The 13,447-nt window shown below is 45.6% G+C and overlaps 1 protein-coding gene across 1 annotated transcript in view; it reads left to right on the top strand.

The window, feature by feature from the left end:
- TCTN1 (tectonic family member 1) overlaps positions 1-13,447 on the top strand; it is a 31,137-nt gene that overhangs the window by 12,133 nt on the left and 5,557 nt on the right. The window contains exons 5-11 of the mRNA XM_049787767.1: positions 395-482; positions 2,893-3,002; positions 4,752-4,772; positions 7,824-7,958; positions 8,504-8,629; positions 8,971-9,056; positions 9,540-9,680. Coding sequence (XP_049643724.1) covers positions 395-482; positions 2,893-3,002; positions 4,752-4,772; positions 7,824-7,958; positions 8,504-8,629; positions 8,971-9,056; positions 9,540-9,680 — 707 coding nt within the window. The remainder of the gene's footprint in view (positions 1-394; positions 483-2,892; positions 3,003-4,751; positions 4,773-7,823; positions 7,959-8,503; positions 8,630-8,970; positions 9,057-9,539; positions 9,681-13,447) is intronic.

Raw genomic sequence — 13,447 nt, forward strand, 5'->3', positions numbered from 1 at the left:
TACAAACACATATATTCTCATACACAGAAACTCAAACTCATACAAATGCTCACATACACTCACACACACAGTTTTTTGTTTGTTTGATTTTTTGGTTTTTGGCCACACCCGGTGACACTCAGGGGTTACTCCTGGCTCTGTGCTCAGAAACTGCTCCTGGCTTGGGGGACCGTATGGGACACTGGGGGATTGAACTCTGGTCCATCTTAGGTTAGCGCGTGCATGGCAAATGCTCTACCATTTGTGCCACCACTCTGGCCCCTACATGCACACATTTACTCACACACATTCACAGGCTTCACCTTGCATCATGGCCTGACTCATGGAGGCTGCACGTCAGGTACTGGTTGAATGCCAGGACCCCACTGAGATGGTGCTGCTTATCCCTTTCCAGTACGGTGTTCCGGTGCAGACTTCAGATGGCTTTCTGAGATTTCCGGCTCCCTTTCTGTCATCTCTGTGCATTGATAATAACCCTGCAGGTAAGAGAATGGACGTTTTCTTTCTGTCTGTAAACACTTTGTTTTTAGCTGAAATATCTAGTCATGAGAATTAAACTGACTTCAGAGGGAGAACCAGAGAGTCTGGAAATTGAGAGAGGCTGCTCCAGCTTCAGTTCACTTCCCACCCAGGGCCAGAATCCACCTCACATAGTCTCATCGGGAAACTCTGGTCTTATCCCTGCCCACGCAAGTGCTTGACACTTCTAGGGGCTGGAAGGTTCTTTCTTCATTGGACCTACAGTTTGTCTGTGGCTGCCACTTACAAAGCTCTTACCATGTGTTGTATGTGCTTGTCCATTTGACTTTCTTAGGTAGAATTACTTTGTTTAGGTTTGAGTATGAGGATGCTGAGAACTGCACAGCTTCTTGTTCAGCTCAGGCTGGAGGCAGTGGATGCAGCCTGCAAGGCTTCATCTTCCTCAGCAGTAATAGGTGTGGCTCTGGCTCTTAGAGACTCGTTCTGATAAAGCAAACTTAGGAATGGGTGGGGAATGCCTGTGGTGGCACGAAACATTGAAACAAAAGAAAAATGTTTTATTGGAAAGACACTTGGCCTGGCTCCCAGTAGGAAGAATGTAAATTAAAACCAACCGAGATGCCATTTCCATCTATTGGATTAGCAGAGCTTAAGAAATTTAAGACTGGGGCTGGAGGAATGACATGGAGGTAAGGACGTTTGCCTTACATGCAAAAGGATGGTGGTTCAAATCCCGCCATCCCATATGGTCCCCTGAGCCTGCCAGGAGCGATTTCTGAGCGCAGACCCAGGGGTAACTCCCGAGCGCTGCCAGGTATGACCCAAAATACGAAAGAAAGAAAGAAAAAGAGAGAGAGAGAGAGAGAGAGAGAGAGAGAGAGAGAGAGAGAGAGAGAGAGAGAGAAATTTAAGACTGGGGCTGGAGAGATAGCATGGAGGTAGGGTGTTTGCCTTGCATGCAGAAGGACAATGGTTTAAATCCCAGCATCCCATATGGCCCCCTGAGACTGCTAGGAGCAATTTCTGAGCTTAGAGCAAGGAGTACCCCTGAGCGCTGCCAGGTGTGACCCAAAAACAAACAAACAAACAAACAAAAATAAAGAAATTTAAGACTGGGGTGGAAAGAGTACAGTGGGTAAGGCACTTGCCTATATTTAGTCCAACCTATATTTAGACACTGCTTGCATTCCATATGGTTCCCTGAGCACCACCAGAAGTGATCCCTGAGCACAGAGTCAGGAGCAGGTCTCGCACACTGCTGGGTGTAGCTCCAAAAAATCAAGACAACAACAACAACAAAACATTAGAAATTTAAAACTATAGTGACTACAGGGACCCGAGCGCTAGCACAGTGGTAGGATGTTTGCCTTGCATGTGGCAGACCTGGGACGGATCCAGGTTCAATTCCCTGCATTCCAAATGGTACCCCCGAGCCTGCCAAGAGTGATTTCTGAGCATAGAGCCAGGACTAACCCCTGAGTGCAGCTGGGTATGGCCCAAAAACCAAAAAAAAAAAAAAAAAAAAAAAAAAAAAAAAAAAGACCCTTCTTGCATAGAAAGTGGAACTATCTATTAGTTTTCCTAGGCAGTTTAGCAATGTGTAAGAAGTTGAGACAAAGATGTCATCCAATCCAGCTCTTCTACTTTGAGGAGTTGGTCCTATAGAAATTCTGGTCCACATGCAAAATGATTAGCAGCATTGTTTGTGAAGCAAAGCTAGAGACAATGAGGTCTCCTCCCATAGGAACAGGCATTTGTTTCCACAGCTTATGTAAATAAAAGTTTATGTACATATATATATGTGTGTATATTTATGTAACCACGCTATATGTGTGTGTGAGAGAGAGAGAGAGGAGAGAGAGAGAGAGAGAGAGAGAGAGAGAGAGAAAGAGAGAGAGGGAGGGAGGGAGAGGGAGGGAGGAGAGAGAGAGGGAGAGGGAGAGGGAGAGAGGGGGGAAAGAGAGAGGAGAGACGGGGAGAGAGGGGAGAGAGAGAAGGAGAGGAGAGGAGAGGAGAGAGAGAGAGGGGGGGGGGAAAGCTGATTGTTTTCAGGAAGAAAACCTGGGCTAGGTGCAAACTGCTCTGTAGCTGTATGTTTTTGAGCCACATCCAGCAGTTCTCAGCTGGCTCTGTGCTTAGGGGGACCATATGAGATGCCAGGGATCGAACCCTCATTGGTCGCTTACAAGGCAAATGCCCTATCCACTGTGCTATCATTCCGGCCCCACTCAGAATTTTGAATCATGTGAATGTATTATCTATCTGAAAAATAATTTAAAACTTCAAGTATGTTTTATATGTGACATTTGCAGTGTTGCCTAAACGAGAATAATTGGTTAATATTGAATGGCCCAAACATGTCTTTGTTTTTTGATTGTTCCCCTTCCTCTGTGGAACTGTCATGATTTCTAGCATTTTTGGTGAACCAAGCTGTTCAGTGCACCAGAAGGATAAACTTAGCTCAGTGTGGAGAAACTGAAGTGCTGAACATGGCCCATTATACCAGCCCTAAAATTTTGAAGGTAAGAATAATTTTGAAGTGGGACTGACTCACTAGGTATGTTTTCTGTTCTTTGCCACCTTATAAAACATGACAAGTAAGGAAGATCTCTTTAGATGACAGCACCTTGACATTTGAGTCTAAACTTGTTTCTTGGTATATCAGAGCCCAAGAAAGTGAATGATCATTTGTTTCTGTCATCTAGTTAGCTCATATTTTGTTTCATTCCTTTTCTTTCTTTAACTCTCATTTTTATGGTAACCGAGGCCTATTTTCTGGAAAAAAAATACTAATAACCCAAATTTTTAGAAAGTAATAAACACATCTTAATATCTTTGACACAATCATAGTAGCACCAAAAGGTATCTCTGCAAAAAAGACTAGAAGAGAAGATAAAATCTATGTGTTGGGCCAGAACAATAGTGTATATATAGAAGGTAGGTGTTTGCCTTGCCAACTCAGATTCAATTCCCAGCACTCTCAAGCCTGCCAGGAGTAATCGCTGAGCACCATCAGGTGTGGCCCAAAATCCAAAAAAGAAAAAAAAAAATTCTGTCAGCAGGTGAAATGGGCACCAGGGGCTGGAGAGGACAGTGGGAGAAACATGTGCCTTACTGCAGCCAACTCAATTCAGTTCCAAATAGAGATGCCCCACCAGGAGAGACTACTGAGCACAGAGCCAGGAACACCAGCAGCTGTGGTCCACAGCCCCCCAAATTGAAAAGCCAGCAGATGAGGCCAGAGTGATAGCATAGCGCTAGGGCATTTGCCTTGCATGTTGCCGACCTAGCACAGATCCAGGTTTGATCCCCAGCATCTTATATAGCCCCCCAACCCTGCCAGGAGTGATTTCTGAGTGCAGAGCCAGGAGTAACCCCTAAGTGCCGCCGGTGTGGCCAAAAAAAAAAAATAAAAAGTAAAAAGCCAGCAGATACATGGGCAGAGGGAAGGGAGAGGCAGTATGAGGCTGGAGGACTTAGAGCAGGGGTCTCAAACTCAATTTACCTGGGGGCCGCAGGAGGCAAAGTCGGGGTGATCCTCGAGTGCAAAGTCAGTAGTAACCCTTGAACATTGGGGGGTGTGACCCAAACACCTAAAACAAAACAAAATAAAACAAAAAAAGATTCCTCTAGGGCAGGGCCACAAAATGTTGTATGGAGGGCCGCAAATGGCCCTTGGGCTGCGAGTTTGAGACCCCTGACGTAGAGGGACAGAGGCCCATTTGGCTACAGTGTCCACAGCTGGACAGGCGGGTGAAGTGCCCAGCCCTGTGGCAGATGACAGACATTCATAGAGGAAAATGCAGTTTTCTGTTGTTAAAAGCCACATGATTGTCAGAGGCCATCTCCTGATTTTTTTTTCTCTTTTTAATTGTTGGACCTCACCAGGCAGTGCCCTCTCTGCTATACTATCCAGCCCCTCCTGATTTCATTTTAGGGGAGAAATTAGGGCAAGTATCGAATTAATCTTTTCCTCTCACTGTCTGCAAAGTCAGTTGCCTAGATTGCGCATCCTTCCGAGAGGGGCTTGACGGCTTCTCCTAAGAGGATCCTTGAGCATGAATAAAAGTGCTGGCTGATGCATAGCAGCAGGGCTGAGGCACCGGTTTAGGGGCATGCACAGACATAGTAGGACAGGCATACCGAGATTCTGTGTTCCTCATGAAGTCCTTAACCAAAGGACATACACCTTCCCTCCAAGGCCTGGAAAGGCAATAAAGAGGCTGCTTCTGCAGTGTCCACCAAACTCACTGTGCTTTCTTTTTGTCCAGGTTCCGAATTCGACAGTGAAGGTAAGAGTGTTTCTGAATGAAATGTCGCTTACACTGGTCTGAATTCCGAGCCTCTGAAGTGATTGCCCTGGTGATTGGTAGTGTTCCCACCACAGAAATGGGGGGAGTCTTTACCCAAAGCAAGCAGGAATAAAGCTGCTTGGGGGAGGTTCACTGTGATTCCTCAGTGTTTCACTGTCCCTCCACCTTGCAGTTGATGCCTTTTCCCTCAGAATTGTAAGATGGTCTTCCTCATAAATGCCTGTCACAGACACATTGGTTTCAAGACAATGAAGTCTCTGATTGGGGCTCAGTGTCTGGGTGCAGACACAGCCCTGAGCATACATACTTCCTGCAGGTTCCACTTGATCCTTACACCAAGTTTCCCCTCAGCCATCTGCTTACATGTTTAGATGGGGAGGACGGGAGCATGGCAGCTGGACAGTGACCAACAAGCTAGCTAGCTTGTTTGCTTGCTTGCTTTTCTTCTTCTTTATTTGAGTCATGCCGTCAGGCAGTGCCCAGGGCTTACTCCTAGCTCTCACTCAGGAATCACTCCTGGAATTGCTCAGGAGACCATATGGGATGCTGGAGATTGATATAGTTGGGTATGGAGACTGGAGATAGTTATGTGCAGGACAAATGCCCTACCCACTGTGCTATCACTTAGACGCCTAAATTCTCTTTATTTCTTTTTGGTTTTTGGATCACACCTGCCTAGTGCTCAGGAATTGAGGTTTCCAACTCAGTCTGATGTCTGACACCACACACAGCTCATGCTGTTAACTAGTATCAGAGAGATGCTAAAAAAATGTTCTTGAGAGCGTTTTCCAAGATTTGGTAGAGAATTAGGCATATAAAAGTGAAATCCAGTTTTTTCATTCTAAAAAACCTATTTTGTTGCATGGAATTTTTTTTTTTCTGGGGAGGGGGTCCACCTGATGGCGCTCAGGGGTTTCTCCTGACTCTGTGCTCAAAAATTACTCCTGAAAGGGGCTGTACCAAGAGCACGGCAGGTAGGGTGTTTGCCTTGCATGTGGCTGACCCGAGTTGGATCTTGGGCATCCCCAGCCTTCCAGGAGTGATTTCTGAGCACAGTGCCAGGAATAACTCTTTAGCACCACCGGATATGGCCTAAAAACAAAACAAAAAATAAGAAATTACTCCTGGTGGCAGGTTCAGGGGTCTCTATGGAATGGTGGGATTGAACCCGAGTTGGCTCGGTGCAAAGCAAATGCCCTACCCACTGTACTGTCACTTTAGGAAAACTTATTTTGTTGGGGTCCCCAAATCTGGTAGTGCACAGGGATTAGTTAACTCTTGAGTCTTTGCTCAGTGATCACTTCTAGTACTTGTGGGACTGAAAGTAGTGACAGATCAGACTTGGGTTGACTGTCTGCAAGTGTTTTCCTCAGTATGCTAACTGCTTCTCATCATGGAGCAGACACATAATTTGTATATAAAATGACAATTTCGGGAGTGGAGAGATAGCACAGCAGTAGGGCATTTTGCTTTGCATGCAGCCTATCCAGGACAGACGATGGTTCAAATCCTGCATCCCATATGGTCCCCGAGCCTGCCAGGAGTGATTTCTGAGCATAAAGCCAGGAGTAACCCCTGAATGCCACCGATTGTGACCCAAAAATCCCTCCCCCCCCAAATAAAATGACAGTTTCAGCCCTTCATGATGTTGAAATATAAATAGCATCACATAGTACAGTGCTTTGCTATTTAGTATTTTGACGGAGGGCAAAATTAAAGGGAAAAGTCAGGCATGTGTGTGACTGTGGAGACAGTCATGCAGGGCTTGGCTGTTGGAAAGATTGTCGCCCTCCTAGGGATAGCCAGTGTGCAAAACAGCCTAATAGCAATGGGCCACGCAGGCCTCTGAGTCTAGGTAAAAACTTTGTTATGCAACGGACCCAGGATAGACTCGGGTTAGATCCCTGGCATTCCAAATGAACCCCCAAGCCTGCCAGGAGTGATTTCTGAGTGCAGAGCCAGGAGGAACCCCATGAGCACCACTGGGTGTGGCCCCAAAACAAAATAACCCAATTTAGTGATTCTGAGTAATCCACAGGATGTCCAAGCATTGTGTGATATAGCTGCACAGTTTTTTGTCGCCCCTAAGAGGGGCTCTGTATTTCTTGTTTTATGTTGTTGTTGTTGATTTTTGTATTTTGGGGCCACATCTGGTGACGCTCAGGGGTTACTCTTGGCTATGTGCTCAGAAATTGCTCCTGGCTTGGGGGACCATATGGGATGCTGGGGGATCAAACCGCAGTCCATCCTAGGTTAGCTCATGCAGGGCAAACGCCCTACTGCTTGCACCACCGCTCTGGCCCCTCTGTGCTCCTTATTAACAGTCACTCTTCATCCCAGCCTCTGGCCAACACTCAATTGTCAATTCTACATACTTCCTACAAGACAAACATATGCTCTTGTGGACTCCTTTCACTTTCCAGGAGGTGTCTATACTGTCATGAGTGTCAATACTGTTTAGTTTGACACAGTTTGTTTTATGGTGGATAATAGTCCTTTGGTGGCATTTGCCACATCCTGTCCATCCATCGTATGATGGGCCTTTGATTGTCTTAGATTTGTGGCCTTGCAGATGCTGTTGTCAGCCTTAGCCTTCAGGTTTATTTTGTTTGTTTATTTTTGTTTTGGGGCCACATCCAGCGGCATATCACTCAGGGGTTACTGCTGGCTCTGTGCTCAGAATCACTCCTGGCAGGTTCCTGAGACTATATGTGATATCGGGGATCAAACCTGGGTCTGTTCTGGGTCGGCCACAAACAAGGCAAACTCCCTACAGTTGTGCTATCACTCCAGCCCCCAGACTGCAGGTTTCTTAGGTGACCTCTGCCTGGGCTGATCTTTCTGAAGGATTGTTCCCTATGAATGTGTGTGTGCTTTTGGTTATCTGTGCTTAGTAGGGCCTGGGTGAGTGTGTGTTCTTGGGGAGGTGTCTTGGAGTAGGCATTTTTGTGGGAGGGGTCTGTGGCAACTTATTTCAAGTTCTCCACACCCAGACCCACTGTCTCAGTAACTCCGGGCCTGTGTCTGCAGCTTCCCATCTCAGTGCACTCCATCCTCCTCCGCTCTCTAAACAAGACTCTGTCCTTCTGGAAAGGCTCTGGGCTTCTGAAACCAAGGCTTATGGAGGCCGGGCATATGAAAGTCTGCAGAAACACGGTTCTCGAGGTAGGTGCTCATCGACCCGGAAAGCACTCTTGAGCTCCAGCTGCTCTGTCTTGGGTATCTAGCCCCTTGAGAGGGCCTCTAGCTCATCTGACGGAGTAGCCCTGGGGACTCTGTTCTGGAGCCTGCTTGCCTTTGTGCTGTTCCTATAGAGGACCTTTCCTTAAGGGTCTTACGAATAGCCCTGCAATAGGAGCTAGAGTGACTCAGGTGGCAAACATTGCCCGTGTGAGTTGGCATCAATATCTCTATGGAGCCACTGCCACATCAATGATAACAAAATAATCACATGTAGCTTTTCCCTACATGTGAGAGAATTCTCCACATGAGAAAGTCAGAATTAGTTGCTATTGTAAAGCCAGTTTGCTCCACAGATCTGGGGCCAACCCCCTGTATTCAGGTCACTGCTTTTCACCTCTCAGCATCAAACTGACAAGGACAGAGCAACTTCAGCAGGTGGGGAAAGGGAGTGGCCTTGGTGTCTGTCATGTGACCTACCTGTGTGCAGAGGAACCAGGCCCTCTCACTGGAGTGTGGTTGGCTTGTAGGTGAAGTACAGCCTCACCTATTCACCTGTGGGGGAAGTGACGGATGCTGTGGTCTCTCTTCTCCTGGGGACAGTGAGCAGTGCCGAGATGCCACTCCAACAGAAGTTCCAAATTCACTTCATCCAGGTACGTTTGGTCATGTAAAGGTAGCACACATTCTTCTCAGCGAAGCCACTGCTCCAGTTTTGAGTCTCAGCACCCCCACCCACCCCTCACTGAACCAAGGCTCAGGAGCCTTGAGGGGGCTGGGATGGGAGTTGGGTCCTCCCTGTGGGGAGAGTGTCCTCATCCTCGTGAACTCCATCTTTGATAGGTGATGGACTCCTACGCGCATCGGGAGGTATTCATAGTTCTGAGTGGGGGGAGAAGTGCTTTCAGGCCCTGGCAATCCCAGATTGGCTTATGAAAAGCTTTTTTACTTTCTCTATCACTTTCTGATTTGGGGGCCTTTATGCATTGCCTTTCAGCAAACTACAAAGCCATTTCCTCTCAGTGGCAACCCAGGCTATGTGGTGGGGCTCCCGTTACTTGCTGGATTTCGGCCTCAGCAGGGGTATCCTTTTTGGGTTTGTCCAGCAGGTTGATTCTGGGCCCTGCCTGGGTGCAAGCTACTCTCTAAGACAGATGGGGGACCAGTCTGGCCAAAGTTTCTTCCACTGGGTGGGGTGCTAGCCACTGAGCAAGTGTGGGATGCAGAAACAGGCAGCATGGCCTGGAAATGTCAACTTTTTTTTTTTTTGTGTGGAATTGTCAACTTTTAAAAGGAAAAATCTCAAGATAGAAACATTGAGACACTAGATGTGTTTACATTCACACTTACACAGAGACTCCTAAAACAAACTTTGTAATTTTGAAAATTCAGAGTGTGTTTTAAGGTTTGATTCTGAGATTTTTCTTATGTGTCTTTCCTAAGTAAGTAATTCACTGTCATCCCTGGGAAATAATCATCAGAATCCTGGAGGTGATTTGGATTCATATTGCTCATAGATTGGGGCAACTTTACTACGCAGTGCTTGGGCCTTAACTCTTTTTTAATGTCTGGAATTATTCAGACCGCAAATAGATATGAACAACTTACTATTCTTCATAGCACAGTTGAGCAAGACTGCTTAGCAGTTGAGGGACTGCGGACTCCAGTCTTATTTGGCTACAATATGCAGACTGGCTGTAAACTAAGGTAAGCAAATAATTTGTTGAACCTATGAACCTATGTGGATCAGAAAACGAAGGTCCCTACTCTTTCCTGCTAATTAATCCTCTGCATCAGCAGGAAGGTACCAAAGCTACCAGGTCATTGGTAACAGCAGGAGTAACCTACCTTGGGGTTGGAGAAATAGTGCAGGAGGCTGAGTACATACGTGGACTGCATAGGTCTGCTCTGGTCCCCCACACCGAATGGTCCCCCAAGTACCACAAATAACAGCAGGTTCAGGAATAGTCCCTAAGCACTGATAGTGGTGACCTCCAAGCAAAAATCAAAAAGCAAAACAAAAGCAATAGTGACATCATGATGTTGGATTTTGTGTTTTCTAATTCTAATTTTCATTTTTATACCAATTATGATTTACAGGAAAAGTATTACAACCATTTTATTACTTTTTAGTTAAATTTTTATTAATGCTTTTTCTTTTTTTTTTTTTATTTGTTTTGGTTTTTGGGTCACACCCGGCGGTGCATAGGGGTTACTCCTGGCTCTACGCTCAGAAATCGCTCCTGGCAGGCTCAAGGAACCATATGAGATGCCGGGATTTGAACCACTGACCTTCTGTATGTAAGGCAAATGCCTTACCTCCATGCTCTCTTGCCGGCCCCATTAATGCTTTTCCTTAAGTACTGGTTACAGAAATGTTCATAGTTGGGTTTTAGTCATAGAATGTATACTGCCCTTCACCAGAGCAACTTTTCTGCCACCAATGCCCCCCATTTCCATCCCACTTATCCCCCACCTCCACCTGTCTCTGGGACAGGCAGTTTGCTTCTCTCATTCTCTCTCTTTTTTGACACTGTGATTTGCACTATTGTTAAGCCACTTTAACAACTTTAACCCACTTCAACAACTGGGTTTCAGTACCCAGTTTTTGTCCAGAGTGATCAGTTTCAACTGTCATTGTCATAGTGGACCCTTTCTGCTCTTAATTGTACTCACTGCTTTTTGTGGCAAGCATCTTACCATGGATTGGTCCTTCTGATTCTCATCTCCATTGTCTCTGGATATTATTTGGTTTTTTTTTTTTTGTTTGTTTGTTTTGTTTGTTTGTTTTTTGGGCCACACCCAGCGGTGCTCAGGGGTTTCTCCTGGCTGTCTGCTCAGAAATAGCTCCTGGCAGGTATGGGGGACCAACCACCTTTGGTCCTGGATCGGCTGCTTGCAAGGCAAACGCCGCTGTGCTATCTCTCCAGGCCTGTCTCTGGATATTATTACCTTTCATTTTATTTATCTTTTATTTTATAGTTTAGTGGTGGGTTTTTTTGTTTGTTTTGTTTTTTGTTTGTTTTGTTTTTGGAGGGCCAAACCTGGTGACACTCGGGTTACTCCTGGCTATGCGCTCAGAAATCGCACCTGGCTTGGGGGACCATATGGGACACCAGGGGGTTGAACCACAGTCCGTCCTAGGTCAGCACGTGGAAGGCAAATGCCCTACCACTTGTGCCAGTGCTCCGGCCCCTATTTTATAGTCTTATTTTTCTTATATTGCACAGATGAGTGAGATAATTCTCTTTTTTTTTTGTGGTTTTTGGGTCACATCCGGCAGTGCTCAGGGGAAACTCCTGGCTCCATGCTCAGAAATTGCTCCTGGCAGGCATGGGGGACCATATGGGAAGCCGGATTTGAACTGATGACCTGCATGAAAGGCAAACGCCTTACCTCCATGCTATCTCTCCAGCCCCTAGAGAGATAATTCTGTATCTGTCCTTCTCCCTCTGACTCATTTCACTCAGCGTAATAATCTTTTTCTTTTTAGCATAATAATGTCTATGTCTTATAATAATAATAATCATTATTATTAATCATAATAATGTCTTACGTCTATTCATATATAAGCAAACTTCATGACTTAATTTTCCTAACTGCTGCATAGTATTCGCTTGTATAAATATAATAGTTTCTCACCTGTTGTCGGGCATGAGTTATTTCCAGATTCTGGCTATGATAAATAGCACTGTAATGAACATAGGAATGCAGACGTCATTTTAGTATTGTGTTTTTGTGTTCCTTGGGTATATCCCTAGGAGTAGTATTGCTGGATTATATGGGAGCTCAATTTCCAGCTTTTTGAGGAATATCCATATTGTTTTTCAGAAAGGCTGAACTAGACAGCATTCCCACCAGCAATGAATGAAAGTCTCTTCCCCGCCCCCATCGATGCCAGCACTGGTTGTTGTTTTTGATGTTTACCAGTCTCTGTGGTTACAACCACTTTAATCAAATATTGCCTAGTAAACGGCATGGTTTGATTTCAGGACCCAGACTATTGTCTGGTGCTTGTCTTTATTGCTGTAGTGCTCACAAATTTTATTTGATATTTCTTTCTGTATGGTTGCGGTGTTTCAATTACCTTTTTCCTGTACACTCTCAAACTGAGGCTGAAAGCCTCTTAAAGGACTCCGCCCATTTTCAGCTTATTTGATTTTTTACCCCATTCTATTACTTTTCTTTCCTTCAAACAAAACCACATATCTAGCTCCACCTCTCAAATAGAGGTGGAAACAAGGGAGGGTACCAGGACCAAACAGATATATGATTACTAGTAGTTAGCTAGACACAGAGGGGACCCTTACTCTAGCAGTCTGGGGGGTGATGGTTGCGGATATGGGTTGCAGGAAGGGAACGGGGATGAAGGGAAGATAAATTTGTTGATGGGTATTTCCCTGATTCAATGTTAATATGTACCTAAAATACTACTGTGAAAGATATGTAAGTCAATATGGTCAAAATAAAAATTAAAAAAAATATATTGCTGAGTAAAAATCTCAAAACTTTTATTTTTAAGATTGTATAACAGGGGCCGGGCGGTGGCGCTGGAGGTAAGGTGCCTGCCTTGCCTGCGCTAGCCTAGGATGGACTGCGGTTCGATCCCCCGGCGTCCCATATGGTCCCCCAAGAAGCCAGGAGCAACTTCTGAGCGCATAGCCAGGAGTAACCCCTGAGCGCCACAGGGTGTGGCCCCCCAAAAAAAAAAAACCAAAAAAAAAAAAAAAAAGATTGTATAACACTTAAATTAATATCTCCCTTGAAAGTATTTTGTTTGTGGGGCCGGAGAGGTAGCACAGTGGTAGGGCGTTTGCTTTGCATTCGGCCAACTCAGGACAGGCCTGAGCTCGACTCCCGGCATCCCATATGGACCCCCAAGCCAGAAGAGATTTCTGACGCAGAGCTAGGAGTAACCCCTGAGTGCCACATGGTGTGGGCCTCCCCCCCCCCCCCCAAAAAAAAAAGAAAGTATGTTGTTTTAATTTTATTTGTGTTTTTGGGGCCACATTCAGCAGTGTTCAGAATTTACCCCTGGCTCTGTGCTCAGAGATTACTCCCGGTGAGTCTTGGGGGACCATCTGGGGTGCTGGGGGTTGAGCCCAGATTGTCTGTACAGGCAAAAGTCCTGCCTTCTGTACTATCTCTTTCTCTTATGTGTCTGAATTTTATTTATTTTAAGTTTAAATTTTTCTGGGTTTTTTTTTTTTGGGGGGGGCACATCTGGTTTATTCCTGGATTTGTACTCAGGAATTATTCCTAGCAGATTTGAGACCATCTGGTTGCCAGGGGTTGAACCCGGGTCAGCCACATGCAAGGTAAGTGCCCTACTTACTGTACTTTCTGGCCACTCAGTGTTTGAATTTTTATTTTTTGGGGTCACATCCAGCAGCATTCAGGGGTTACTCTTGGTTCTATGCTCAAAAATTGCTCCTGGCAGGCTCGGGGGACCAAATGAGATGCTAGGAATTGAA

The sequence above is a fragment of the Suncus etruscus genome, chromosome 15, assembly GCF_024139225.1.
Source record: "Suncus etruscus isolate mSunEtr1 chromosome 15, mSunEtr1.pri.cur, whole genome shotgun sequence".
Taxonomy (NCBI): domain Eukaryota; kingdom Metazoa; phylum Chordata; class Mammalia; order Eulipotyphla; family Soricidae; genus Suncus; species Suncus etruscus.